Raw genomic sequence first — 15,687 nt, 5'->3', positions numbered from 1 at the left:
AAATGTGGCATTATTTACCAGCCAACATAACATTCTTTGTACCAAAAGCCAAAATAATCCAATGCACCAACCCCATCTCATAAGAAAATGTAACTATTTTGTGAGATCTATCTCTTCTTTCTCTCTTTTTCTTCTTTATTTCTATTCTTCCCTCCTACTTCCCATGCTTCTTTCCTTCCTTTCTTTGTTTCTTTCAATCCTTTCCTACTTTCTTACTTTATTTCATTTTCTTTGCTGCCTGCCTTTCTTTCTTCTTTTCCAACTTTCTTGTTTCTTCTGTTTCTCCCCTTTCTTTACTTTCTATCCTTCCATCTCTCCTTCTGTGCTTCTTTCTGTTCTCTACTGCTTCTTTCTTTGCTTCCTTCCTTGGCTTTCTATGCCTCAGTCCTTTGCTGCCTTTCTTTTTGTTTCACTTTCTACCTTTGTTTTCCTGTGTTTCTTTGCTTCCTTTCTATTTTACTTTCTTCTTTCCCAAATTTATTTCCCCCTTCTTTTCCATTTCCTAACCAAGCCATAAATGGGGCATAAGCAAATTGCCCCTCCCTCCTTTCTTTCTTTCCTTCTCTCTTTGCTTCATTACTTTGCTTGTTTTCTTTGCTTCCTTTTTTCCTGTCTTTCTTTGCTTCCTTCCTTGTTTTTCTTTTCTTCTTTCTTTTCCCCTTCTATTCCATTTTCTGAACTTAACCATCAGTGGGGCATAAGTAGATTGTATGAAAACGTACAAATGAGATTGTACTAATTAGCCACTAATTTGTTTAAAATGCAAAAAATTTACGAATCGCCATGAGAGTGTATTAAATCATTTACAAAAGCCTTCCAATGTAATAACTAATGCCGTCTTTTATATTGCCTAATCAATAGGCCAAGGGAAGATATAAATTTATTCAGAGACTCTGTGAATTTTCGCAGCGGCCTTGTCCAGCTGTCAGAGCGGCATGCGTTTGGAGGTGTGCTCTTGCTCATTTTTCTAATGAGGGTTGAGGTTACTACAGAACGTCTCTTTCTCTCATGTCCTAACGAAGGTTTGAGTTTGTCTGCTCTAAGAGGATGTGAGCCTGGGTGGCCTGTGTGTGCTGCTAATGAGTAAAGCATGAGTGAGAATGAAAGTTGAATGAGTCTGGTCTCTATCACAGAGCAGGTCCCAGCTGAGACTGGCTGCTGCTGTTGCTGCTTCATTTTTCATATCAGACTAATGTGGGCCACAGAGACCCTGCCAGCATTTCACTGCCATAGAGCTAGCTTTATCTCTCTCTCTCTCTCTCTCTTCCCCCATGAGCCGTGGATTTTTTTAACCACTGCCCTCTTCACTGCCATCTCTTCTTCTTCTTGATCTCTATATCAACATTTATATCAATGTATATATAATCGTTCTTTGCTTCACTTCTTCAGTTTGTTTCCTTCCTCCTTCTGTTTCCTTTTTCTTTTCTTCCTTCATTTATTCTTTCTCTACTTTCCCCCTTCATTTCTTTATTTTCTTTCCTTCCTTCACTTCCTTTACTTGCTTGCTTCCTTTATATTTTCTTCCCTTATTTCTTATTTCTCTTCTTTCTTTTTACCTTTTTAATTAAATCTTTTCATCCCTTATCCTTCCCTTCCTTCCTTACTTCTATGGCTGGTTTGCTTTTTCTTCCCTCTTTTCTTCCTTCCTTCATTCTTTTATTTCTTACTGTACTTTCTATTGTTCCCTTCCTTCATTTGCTTACTTCCTTTTCTTTTTTTCCTTTTTTCAATAATTTCTTTCCCCTTATTTTTTTGAGTCCATCTGTCCCTCTGATCATGCTTTGTTGTTTCTTTCCTTCCTTTGCTTTCTTTTTTCCTTCTTTGCTTCTTTTCTTTGCTTGCTTCCTTCCTTCTTCATTGTTCCTTTTTCCCTTCCTGTCTGTGAACGTTTGTTTCCTTTCTTGTTCTTCCTTCCTTTCTTCTTTCCTCCTCCTTTTCACTGATAAAAATGATTCTGTGATAAAGTAAATACTATGAAAAAACAAAGTGTAATTTCTACATTAAATAATTTAGTTCAGGCATGAAATTTATAAAAGATCAAAGTTATGATTCCATTGTTCCCATCATGCACTTGGGCATGAATAATTAATTCACTGTTTTCTAGTTCTATTTATACTCAAACACTATCCACTGATTGTTACTATCACTGTGTATTGTGTACCAAGTCTTAAGGACTCTGTGTTCATTTCATTAATAACTATACTGAGTAAACATATTATCGTAAAAAGGATAACAAGCCATCTACTTGCTTACTTGCTGTGCTACATTGTTTGAGAAAAGTTTACAAACCATGACTGAGTGAAATGTACTTGAGTATTGCAGAGTAAACTTAAAATAATTAAGTAGAATTATAAACTCTTACTGGATACGTTATATTTACATATTTCCTTTTCTAATTTTACATAACTTAGTTAAGTAGATTCTACTTAATTCCATACTTAAATTTTACTTTAAAAATATGTGTACAAAAACTTGCAAAAGTAAATGTTACTTCTTATTTTTTTCAGTGTTCCACATTTTACTTTCATTCTTCTGTTCCTTCTTCCATGCTTGTTTCTCTTCTTTATTTCATTATTTTTCTTTGCCGTCTTTCTATTGTTTGTTTTCTTTTTCTTTCTTTTCTTTCTTTCTTTCTTTCTTTCTTTCTTTCTTTTCTTTCTTTTTCATATTCACGGAATTCTGCTCAAAATCTGTTTCAGCGAGACTACTTTCTCATACATCATTAATGGATTTTGCAAGCTTGTGATCAATATTCTGGACCCTGGTGCTCATTATATTGCTGTATACAGAGATTCTAGATGTAATCAGAGTTTGTTAGGACCAATCAAACTATTATTACAGGCCTTAGACTTCACACATATACACTTACACTCATGAATATATTTCTAAAATGAAATATGTACTGTATCTTTCAATAAAAATCTGTGTTTTTCAAGGTTAATGTACAGTAATGCATCCAGTAAAATACATTAAAAGCCTTATACCATATGAAAGAGATATGAATGAACAAACACAGAGAAAACTCTACCCTCCCCTTTCTAATTTTGACACTTTTGTTTGATCTTTGTTGTCTCTACCGAGCCAGCTTGTTAGACGCTCGCAGTGTTTGAGAGTAGAAAGCAGCTATCATTAAAAGTCATGCATGAATGACCGACATTACTTTCATTACTTTGAGGAAATCGTTCTCTGTCCTATTCCCAAGAGTTTAAATGTTATTTTATGTGCGTCTGCTTGGACTCAAGTGTGTCTATGAGTGTGTGTGCGCACAAGAGAGATGATGAGTAAATGGATCATTATGTGCTGCCCTCAGGGTCCATAAAATTCAGCTCATGCCTTAAGCACCCCATAAGGCTGACAAACTGACAGTTTTCGTCTCGTGGCTCCTCCAAAAATAACTTTCTAAACTTGGTACAGTGCTATTTTGAGTGAACGTAATGAGATGGGAGAGAGATGAGAAAGTGATAAGCGAAAAGCCTTGATTAGAAAATGAAATTCTGAGATAAATCATCTGACTGTTTAATCTTTGTTAGGTCCATCTGAGAGTCTTTGGCCCACCTCGAAATGTTTGTTCTGCTCATGACAGGTCCCTGATGCATGCCTATTTTTTGTAGGAAATGCAGTTATTAGCAATGGTGCAGATGAACGTCAACTATGTTATATCCAAGTACTGTACATTAAACAAAGCGCTCATGTTTTGCTGTTGTAAGCTATTTAGCTCTGCCCTATTAATAACTCTTCACTGCTAATGCTTGGCATAGAAGTGACAAAACACATTGTGATCAGTTCCAAATATCAATTCCAACACCATAGTACATAATCGGCATAGTGTGTCTCTGCAAATCACTGACCTGCAGCGATGGAGGCCAGGCGAACATAATCAAAGCCCCGCTCGACAGGCTCATAGGGGTAATTCTCCACCAGGCTCAGCCCTGTAAATGCACACACAAACAGGGTTTTTTTGTGGCTATGGAAACAGAGTATCTTTTGTGTGTGTGTCAGTGAATTAATGAGTGTGTCACAGGTAAAAGTTCAGTTTGAAGTAATGCTTCTATAATACTAAACTGGCTAGGATATTAAAACGCAGCGTCTAATTAGCATCTATTGAAGTGGTTTCCGGGGACTGCGTGGGTGCAGGTATTAGAACTTGTAATTGCACCATTGCACGAGCGAGTGCTTTGTATGTGACAAAGAAAAATTATGAATATGGATTTGCTCACCGTGCAGCACGGACTGCTTGAGGCTCCAGTAGATGCTAAGACAGTTTTTCTCTCTCTTCATACCCCGTTTGCACTGGCATCGGTGCAGGGGGCTGGATAGCAGGGCCGTCACTGCGTTCTCACAGTGGTTGCGCGCACCCGGTCCCAGCTTCACGCTTCCGCCGCCTGCGACACACTGCCGCAGCGTTCTCAAGCGTGGGCTGCATGCCTCATCGCTGGAGCACGAATCCCCCGCAGTCAGACAGTCCCACCGGCCCCCAGACACCAGCCGTGACACCCCTGCACAGATCATTTACAGAACATACAGATCTGTCAGTAACACTTTACAACATTAGTCAACATTAGTTATTAGTTAGCACAAAATATATTTTAAAGAATGTTGATAACCAAATAGTAGATGGTAGTTGTTGATTTTAACAGTATGGAAGTCAGTAACTAATGGTTACCATCAACTGGTGGGTTACCAACATTCTTCAAAATATCCTCTTTTGTGTTCAATAGAAGAAAGAAACTCAGACACGTTTTGGAGGGTGTGTAAATGACAACAGAATTTTAATTTTTGGGTGAACTATCTTTTTAACTGACATTATAACTTCCTTAAATGCTTGATTTTGATTGGTCAGTCGCAACATTTTGATGTCTGTTTGCCGTCATTAGTAATTCTCCCTCTTGTTTCATGCAAACCCAACTGGTTCCATTTTTTGTCTAACCTATGGACTGCATTGAAAATCAGTATTAACAGAACTGTAATACTGTTGTAGTCTTCATCTTGTTGCCAAGATGACTGTTTTGTACATTGTATTGGATAACGTATTCATTCTGCGATAACAACTGGCTGTTTGTACATTATCCCTTACTTAACTAAAAATTACATTTGTTACAGTATTTATTAATTTATCAACTGTTTATTGTTAGTTAGTTAGCTCAAGTCCATTTAATATTGATGCTTTTTTATTTTAATAACGTATTTGTAAATTAGTAAATTAACATAACTATTATTGAATGCTTTATACGTATTTTTTATTTTTTTTATTGTTAGTTCAGGTAACCTAATGTAAAGAAATGTAAGTGTTACTGATCCATCATTTATAATAAACTGAGTTATAACCCAAAACATTTATTGCTGTAAACGAAAAGTAATATTAGGACTTCTGTATGTGGGCGACTAAAGGAATAATTTAAATGGCTTAACCTATGTCAACCCCATCCTCTTTCCCTGCCTTTTCACAGTCACACCACTTGTTTTCATGTCATCAGCAAGCAGCGATATGTGGAGGAATGAATGACAAACAAAATGAGCACCAGAGTTTTTGACAGTGCATGAACTACCACATAGAGCTTGTATAGTGTTTGATATATGCAGCAAATATATAATGAGATCTTAAATATCACGATCTCAACACAGTTTAAAGGAGCTGAATGCAATAATGGTCTTAGCCTCAAACGGCCGACCCACGGACTGCCCACCTTCTGTGCCCTGACCATCTGATGCATCCAAAACTGGCAAGCATATGACAAGTTTGTGTTTTTCCACACCAGTCTATGACTGAACCTGCTGCAGGAGCTGCTGGTACAGTTCTCAGCCATTTTTGAGTGTCTTCTGTGTACATTTGTACAACTATCTGGTTTGGTTCAGCTACCAAATTGGACAGAAGGAAACTGAAATGGACTGTAAGCATTGCTGAGAAGATTATTGGTGCTCCACTGCCCACCCTCCAAGACCTGTACATCTCTAGAGTGAAGAAACGGTCAGCAGAAATCACTTCAGACCACACACACACACACACACACACACGCCACTTCCTCTTTGAACTGTTGCTACAGAGAACTGTGCACTAGAACATCCAAGCACCAAGAACAAGTTTTTTTCCCCCCTCAAGCCATCTACCTCATGAACAATCCCCACAGTGGACAATATGTCAAATCAATCAAATATTAATTCAGCTGCACATACTGTACATTATATACCTGTACATAATTGGGAAAAGATGTATAGTTTAACATACTTTAAAATGAGTAACTATAATGGAAATTATATACTTTAAATGAATATACTTGAGTGCCAACTGAATGTAATGTTTTCAGACACATAATTGCAATTAAATGAAAATGTATTATAGTTTAAATCAAGGGAAGTCAGTCCTGCTCCTGGAGAGCTATGTCCTGCAGGGTTCAGCTCCAGCACCAATCAAACACACCTTAACCCACTAATCAAGATGTTCAGGGTCACTTGAAAATTACAGGCAGGTGCATTAAAAGAAGTTTGGAACTGGAGTCTGCAGGAAGCAGAAGGTTGGCTTTCCTTGATTTAAATTGTTTTGAATGCTATTAGATGATCTTTATACCCACTAAGTAATACATCTTAATATGTAAATTCATAATTACTTATGTTGTCTTGGAAATATGGTTAAAGTGTTTACTGAATAAACTGACATTTGTGGTAAACTGAAATATACTTCAATGCCTTTTCTATTGAAACTTGTTTCATGTATTAAATATATTTGTAAATGTACATCTGCAATGAAGTTGCAATTTAGTAAATTTTGTTCCAAAATAAATTAATTTAAAATCTAATAATATATTAAAAAAAAACACTACAGATTAATATTAAAAATAATAATAAAATACACTACACTCTTCCAGTTCATTTCAAACCGCGGACTCAAAAAAACATCCCGCAGCTGCAGTATAAAAATAAGGCCAATTCCGCAGGAAAACCGTGGACTTGGCAACCCTGTATGCAAGTTTGGTAGCGGGTTTGAAACACTGAGAAAAGGGCGGACTGCTTTATGGCAGCATCAGATGTACGTATACAGCTATGCACTGTAATCACTGCAGTGATATCTTTACGATATTTTTGATGAAATCCACTCTTTAAACTGTAGGGATCCCAAAGTATAAATATTCAAAACTACATACAGTTGCTTTAAAGAGCACTTAACCTGTTATTTGTTAAGAAACATATTCATGAAAGTGCACCCATGGTTTATTTCATTATTATTATATTATCTGCAAGTACAGTTGTTGTTGTTGTTGTTTTTCAAAAATGATACACAACAAATGCACATTCAATATAATTAGGCACACACTTTTTTACGTTAGTCTTTTTTACGTTAGTCATATTCTGTATTATTTATTCTCTGTTTACTTTATTTTTCTCATAGTTTTCCCGTTTCTGTCATCAAGAGATGAGACGAGAAGAGAAGAGATTTGACAAGATGAGAGGAGAGAAGACGGGAGGAGACGACATGTGATAAGATGTGACAAGACATGATAAGATGGTAGAAGAGAAGAAATGAGACAAGAGGAGAGAAGAGACGAGGTGAGAAAAGAAGAGATGAGATGATCTGTGTGTGAACTTTGCACATCATCTAAGATAAATTCCTAAATGAAGCGAAGTGTGTTGCCACAATAACTAATCTCATTGTGCCCAAAAAGAGACTAATCCAGTGTGTGAGATGAAACTACTCAATGGATTATGTGATAATCAGATTATTTCTTCATGAAATATTGTACAGGAATGGTTGAAGACTGACATGCAGCCATTCTGAGAACTTTGCCGCAGTACAGCTGCTACATTAAAGCAGCGGTGCCCAAAGCAATTATGGGAAATCATCTAGTTTGTCACTCACATTGGCTCCAATACTTTACACCTCCCATCAGTGTGCTAAAAGTAAACACCCACACACTTCAACAGAAGAATACCTACATGGACACACAGAGATAAAAGACAAATGCTGCCGTAGAGATGGGGTGAGAGGCATTAACATCTGGTAATTAAGTTGATTAACTACAACAATAAAGGGTCTATGTGTGTGTGTGTGTGTGTGTGTGTGTGTGTGTGTGTGTGTGTGTGTGTGAGAGAGAGAAAGAGGGAGTATTCTGCTAGAGGTTGAGAGGACAACCAGCGCTCTTAGATCTTGCACCCTTGGGTAAGAAACTCACACAGCTCTCGCACAACTTCCTCACAATTAGACCTGCATAGAGACCTTGTCGGCACAGAGATGTGCTAATGGCGCATGCGAGCGGGTGTGTGTGTGAGAGAGAGAGAGAAAACAAGCGCTGATACAGATCTACAATCCTCAGAGACGCCATCACAGAGAACCTCTGTGTCACTCAGCATTTACCAGAAAGCATACTCCCCTAATCCTAACACACCGAAAGTATGCTTACCTCTGTCACACAGTCTCCCCGTCCTATTGTGTGCCGTCCTTTATGTCCTCAATGTCCATAGGCAATTCTAGACCTCATTTAGGAGGGTTTCAGCCACACTGGTTTTAATCTAGCCCCCTTTAAAATCTGGCATTATGTGATTCCTCATCTGCTTGCTCTAAGCAGTGGTTACTGTAAGCTATTTTAGGGTATTGCGCTCTAAATCCCTCACCAAAAAAACTTTAAAGTTCATTATCCATTGCTCTAGTAAGTGGCAGTCCCTAGAACCATGTGACCAAATGCTGATATATACTTGTTGGCATAGCAACCATTACCACTGTCTCACCTATTTTTAGAAAGTCCTAAGTTCATCCATTATATTTTTATTAATATTGCCCTTTTCTGTTTCGACAATAATGACTGTGTTTTAATAACAGCCAAGTAAGTATGAAGAAAAAATTTAGCACTCACTTAAATGCTTTCAGAAAGTCTATTACAACTACTGGGCAAGTGTTGCACCACCTAATAAAAATGTATGAGCCAGGCTGATAATGTGGCCCTTTACACATGTTTTTCAGCTTTGTTATGTGACGCTTTATGCATTGACAATAATCTACTGATGATCAGTTACAATTTATAATAGATTGATTTTTAAAAATTGTCCATTTTGTACCTGCAACCTCTTAAGTTTCTATTGTTCTAGGCAAATGTTATGCTGTAAATTGCAATACTAAGTATACTAAGTATTTGGCCAAATTAAGTATTTTTGTGTTGTTTTCAATACAAATATTCTTATATCAAGAAACATTTACTTAAAAAGCAAAATGACATAAGATATGAAGTACTATTTTCTGATATTTCAAATTAAATGCAATTTTCTTCACAACACTGGCAATTTTTGAACTTATTTTTTTTTGCTTTGTTTTAAGCATAAATGTAAATTGAATTAAAAATATCAGAAAACCATTTATATGTCATTTAGCATTTCAGGTAAAATGTATCCTGATTTAAAATAAAATGTTTATACATTTGTTCTGTCAAACAAGAGAAAAATACGGAGTAAAAAACTTTTTACAGTGCAATTAATATTCATGAGCCAGACTGACAAAGTTTATATCCATTTCATATTGTTTACATCCATTTTCATATTGTTCATGTGCCCCTGTATAAATTAATGTACATATACTGCTGATATTTTAGTAGGTTTACTTTAAAAATGTAATTGTTGATTTTGAACCTGTGACCAGTGACCTGTTATATCTTATGTATCAGACTTATATATCAAAGGTCTCAAGATACATACTGTACCAATGAAAATTCTCAAGATATACCTATACTAACATCTCATAGTTTGATAAGGAGCTGTCTTCTTCGCTCTCTTCTTGATCAGTGATGTTTTTTTTTTTTTTTAGTGATGGGCTGGTTATTGATTGGATAAAGGAATCAAATGAAATGTAGAGGAGCTCATAATGATGAAGCTAGCGGAGCCGAGGAATGCTGATGACTATCTGCTGTGCTCTGAGGAGCCTAAAGAAACTGCTGTCAGATCAGATCTCGCAGCAGGCCTCAGATGGATCAATCAAGAGTCCAGCCTTTAAATCCGAGTGACTCCCTATTGCATACACTTGCCTGTGTAAATCCAGGAATGTGCATTGTGGGTCTCTCTCAGTCCAGTTTGATTTGTCTCATTGTGACTGAGTTGCGTCAGTCACCCAGCCTTGTCATCCTAGCCTTGAACCACTAATTGGAGTCACAAACCCCACATCTCCCACCATCCACCCTCTAAATCTGTAATGATTGTTTTTGAATGAAAAACCGAACCACAGTGCTTCCACTTGCAGAGCTTAGAAGCTTTCAGTAACAGATTTTTGTTGTTAGAATTAATCAATTATTGTTTAATTGTGATTCATTTAGTCCCATCTGTGGACCAACAAGTGGAACAAGCAGGTTTGCATGCTGACCTTACAAAACTTTAAAGTTGTATTTAATCAATTACTTTTAATAGGCACGCAATGGAGCGATTAACATTATAAAAAAGGCCTCCAAATATCAGCTTGGGTTTACTTGATTTTATCATTTTAAAATGTAAATATCAAACATGATACGTCAGGTTTTTGAGGAACATTTATTTGTACATCTCTCAACCATTGTTGTATTGCATTTCATTATAATGTTTTGCCCCCAAAATAAAAACTTCAAAGCTTTGTTCATAAAACTAAGCACTGAAAGTTTTATCTTACTAAGACAGATTACTAGGATATATAGAATGACAGACATTCATATGCATTTTATGTTAGAAGTCTTATATACTGATTTACATTACAAGCTATCATAATTTCATCTTCGTTTTGGCCATATAAATATGAGCAACTGCACCAAATTGCATATTTTAGGTCCCTTTTTTCTGGGAGTGTTTTTTTGTCTTAAAGTTTAATAAACTTTTCCATTTCAGAAAATTAGATTCTCTTGACTATGCTTTCATATGTCAAGCTTGTAGCCTGTATTATGGTACAGTATGTGTGTCTTATCTGAATTAAATAGCCAAGTGTATTCAGTTTTGCAGGGATGAGAAGTGCAGATAATTGTCAAGTATGTTGTTTTAGTTAACAAAATCCAATAATCAACCAAATTACCTAAGCTAAGAGTTAGAAAATATGCCAGGAAAGCAGGCTGACTGCACAAGGACTCTATATTATTGAACTTCTTAAGAAAGGCCCAGAAAGATCAATGTAATAATGAGAAGCAGGATGAGGCCAGCATTGCTGCACTGACACCAAAGCCTGCCGGCCCGGCATCAACAGTGACTGCAGGTAATCGTGCCAAGAACGGTAGAGTCCACCACGAAAGATCAGACTCCAACAGTGACTTTACTGTTGTTTAAAAACTACAGTTACTTCTATTGAGTCATCGGTAGGCAGTAAGAGGATAATGTCTATCGATGCAAGAAAGTTACTGAACCAGCGTTGCAGAAAATGCCAATATTGAGAGATTCTGATTTAAAAGAGCGGCAGCTCCATTTCCTAACAGGAGAGCTCATTATCGAGCCTCCATCAGGGTCAGTAGTCTAGGTGGAGAGTGCCGCTCATTAACAAATGATTTACTCCAGAGTCGTTTGAAGAACAGGCATATAGTGTCAGGAGAGTGGTTTATGTACTTTCCCCATTATAGGACGTGTTGTGTCTCCTGTACACTTTTTTCCCCTTCAGGATCCTGAAGGTTGAAAGGCAGTGGACTGAATGCTTTTATGCCCAGAGGCTAAGAATATTTTAATCCATCCATGACTGCTGATCAGATCTCCGGGATGACCTGACAGTTGATTGGGAGGAATATTGACAGATAGACTGACAGTGCTGTTCTAATGGGAGAGCAGGTCAGTCTTCACCAAACATGTGTCTGTGAAACCTGCGTATGATGCAAACTAACATAGAGGAAAATTACAACACGACACCCTTCACACGCATGTGGGGAAAAATAAAGAATTTCAAAAAGAATTGGAAAAAATCCTTTAATAATATAGTTTTAAACATGTGCCACATAATTATACATATACTATTTGTATTTATTCATTTTGCATGTTCATTAATCCATTTTGCATGTCCAAATCCAATAATTTTACAAACTGTTTGTCCCGTGTGGGGTTGTGGGTATGCTGGAGCCTATCACATTTTGGCCGTAAGGGAATCACCCTGGATGGATGGATGGCCAGTCCAAGAAATAATAATTAGTAAAGGATTTAGTCCTCTAGTGGGATTTCATTTGTATTAAGAAATAATGATAAAATATAATGCCAAACCACAAACCAAGGTTTTCTGTTCAAGAATTTTATTTTTAAGTGGAAAAAAAACAAAACAATGGAAATCACATTTTGTCTGATTTACTCAATCATATTGTGGTCTACACAACAAAATTGTGTTTCTCTTCTAAACTTGATTACTTTCGAATTACATTCAGATTAAGTCACGGAAGGTGAACCAATCAAGTACTCAAAAATGATTGTTGAAAATGATGTTCCTAGCATGATTCCTCAAGGGACTTAATAAAGAGAGTAAAAATGTTGAAATTAAGTATTATTTAAAGTGTTTTTGAGCCAGATGAGAGACTTGAAAGTGTTGAATGTTTCATTATGTTGGGATTTAGAACCATTTAATTTACACTGGCTTACCATTGAGCAGGCTAAGGAATGTAATCACGTTTATGCTGCTTTACTAAAAGGGCATATAATATTTAGCATTTTGCATGCTAATATGTGCTATTGCTTGATTATTCATAGTGCAGTCTTATAATTTAGTGATGTGACACCAAAATATATGAAATTGAATAAATGAATCTTGTCAAAGAGCCCTATAAAATCACTTTTAGACTACTTAATTGGGTCATTTAAAAATAACTTCATTCCAATTATGTTTGTGTAACTTGATTGATGTAGAAACAGTATACATGATTAAATAATGTATAAAAAACACATTTTTGAGCCTTTTTCTTTTGTTATAATTTCAGCGCAGCTGTATCACAGAGGCATGTTTGACTCGCCACCCCAAAAAAAAAAAAAAAAAAAAAAAAAAAAAATATATCAAAATGATTTTTTATTTAAAACATGCACACCATTGAATTATAAAGGCACTGCATGCCTGAAGTGCATTTTAATGTATTTTTTTTATAAATTATTTGATCTGTACAAAGAATATCTTTGGTTCATGTGCATCATGTCATACCATAATAAATGTTAGGTTTTTTTTTTAAACCCCATTGGCATTTTCCCCTTATTTTAAGCATACACCTCAATATATTTTGTTAGACTTATCCTAAAAACAAGGAAACTAATTTCAAGTCTTCAAGATATATTTTTTTTCAAGATATATTCTCTGAAAACAATTGCAATTTTGCTTACATATTTTTCCTGGAGAACAAGATCAGAATACAAAGAAATTATTTTTACAGTGTAATCCAATCAGGCTCCATATAAAGTGAGTGTGTACATGTCTAGCTGAGATTCCATACAGGAATGGAGAGTCCAATCTCCTGTGGCCACCCAGCGACTGAGCTGTTAAATAGGTCAACAATGTAGGTCAGGTGTCCTCCTAATGCATGCATGTCTGCATTTCAAAATGCAGATACTACACCTGCCAGCCTAATTTCCTTTATGAAAAAGAATTGCAGTTTATTTGTCTTTACCATTGTTTTTCTGTCACATCCTTGCCATGTCTGTGCGAATAGGTGTCTACATGCGTGTGGGCATGCTTTCACATCTGTGTGTGTGTGTACGAGCATGTAAGTCCAGATCTCAGGAGACAATGTCAGTTTTAGGAAGAATTACACTGCCTGTCAGAAACCCAGACACATTCGCTCACAAGCTCTAGTTACACAGAATGATGAAGTAAGGATGCATCTGTCATAAAGCTGTGTTCCCATCATCCCCCTCCTCTGCATCAGATTCAGACAGGAAATGCAGCATCCCAAACACTGGGAAAGCAGCAATTAGCTCCGTCTGATGGGCACTGCTGGGATTCTTAAACACAGGCTCCAAACAGCCTCAAAAAGATATTTTCAAGGTAACATGCTTGTTTGCGGGTGTGTATGTTTGTTTGCACTCCCGTGTGTGTTCAGAGTGATTATTTTTCAGTTTGAAGAACGAGGCCTGCCAGAAACGCAAGAGAAGACAGTTATATTGAAATGACACATGCTGCAAATTGCAATCAACTTTTCTCTCATGTCTCCAAAGCAGACATTTGAAAGCAGAAGCAAAATCCTCAAGGAGAAAAAGAGCAAGGAGTAAAAAAGGGCTGGTGAGGAGAGGACACGCACAGGTCTGGATTCAAATGCGAACCGTTCCTCCACTTCACTGCTTTTAAGAAAGAAAAGATCAGGCTCTTTATGGTGTGTCCACACACTGTGTGTGTGTGTGTGTAAATAAAATGGCATATTAAAGGTTTTATCAGTGCCACAGCTCAGTGGCACAACGGGCATGGCTGAGATGCTTCATTCATGGCGTGAAAAGGGTTTAACTCAGCTTGCTCGTTAAGCCTCCTCCACATCTCCAAATGCACACACACACACACACACACACACACACACACACACACACACACACACACACACACACACACACACACACACACACACACACACACACACACACACACACACACACACACACAAATAAACAAGGCTCATTGTGTGAGAGCTGAATATAAATCAATGTGCTCAGACTGTGAAGATGTGTGTAGTGTTAATGGTGCCATGGGGCAGATTAGATCAGGTTTCGCTTAACCTGATCAGAATAGCTGTTTCATATGAGATGTTTGTGTAATTACTCACATGCATTTTTCTGCCAATTTTTTTTCTTTATTTAAAATATTGGATTTAATGTACTGTTAAGATCAAAATGTTCTAAAATAGGATAAAATCAAAGAAATTCACTGTATTACTGTGTCTTTCTTGCAACAGAAAGCTTTTATGCACTAAATGTGTAGTTCATGTGTACAAAGCAAATAAGAGAACTGATAGTATCTCAACGAGGAAGTAATAGTGCATAATATGGGCCACTCTGAGACTGCAATCATTGTTGCTTTGATATTATGTTCCAGTCTTATCTAATCAATAATAATGTCTTTAAAATGACTTACAATGATTTATTACAAAAAAAAATACATTATGATGATCATAAGCAATGGTCACAGTAAATGGCTCTAAAGCAGTGATTCCCACGTGTAGGGGTACGTGTGAGTAGAAAGAGGACCTTATTTTTGTCACCTTCTTTGGATGAAATGAAACACTACAGTTCAAATGTTTTAGGATGGTCAACTTAATTAATTCATGTATTTATTTATTTATTTTTGAAAGTCTCAACAAGGCTGCTTTTATTTGATCAAAAATTGAGTAAAAACAGTAATATTGTGAAATATTATTACAATTTCAAATATCCGTTTCCTTTATATATATATATATATATATATATATATATATATATATATATTAAATGCAATTTATTCCTGTGATGGCAAAGCTGATTTTTCAGCAGTCATTATTTCATTTTCACACGATCCTTCAGAAATCATTCTAATATGCTGATTTGCTGCTCAAGAAATATTTCTTATCATTATCAACGTTATTGATGAATAGAAAGTTCAGAAGAACAGCATTTATTTAAAACTGATATCTTTTGTAACATTATAGATGTCACTTGTGATCAATTTAATGCATATTAAGTGCAGCTGTAAAATAAAAGATTCTGTTATTGTCAGCTTTAGTTTGAATCGAAAAGTCTAGTAGTGAGTCTGAACGGTGAATCTTTTCACCCACAGCATTAACTGATTTTGAA

General features: G+C 36.3%; 1 protein-coding gene across 1 annotated transcript in view; it reads right to left on the bottom strand.

Moving 5' to 3' along the window:
• LOC109054677 (GDNF family receptor alpha-4-like) overlaps positions 1 to 15,687 on the bottom strand; it is an 85,927-nt gene that overhangs the window by 11,821 nt on the left and 58,419 nt on the right. The window contains exons 2-3 of the mRNA XM_042768702.1: positions 4,218 to 4,496; positions 3,849 to 3,929 (exon numbers count right to left, since the gene is read on the bottom strand). Coding sequence (XP_042624636.1) covers positions 3,849 to 3,929; positions 4,218 to 4,496 — 360 coding nt within the window. The remainder of the gene's footprint in view (positions 1 to 3,848; positions 3,930 to 4,217; positions 4,497 to 15,687) is intronic.

The sequence above is a fragment of the Cyprinus carpio genome, chromosome A13, assembly GCF_018340385.1.
Source record: "Cyprinus carpio isolate SPL01 chromosome A13, ASM1834038v1, whole genome shotgun sequence".
NCBI lineage: Eukaryota > Metazoa > Chordata > Actinopteri > Cypriniformes > Cyprinidae > Cyprinus > Cyprinus carpio.
Note: the sequence above shows the minus strand (reverse complement) of the source record. Positions and strands in the feature narration are given on the sequence as shown.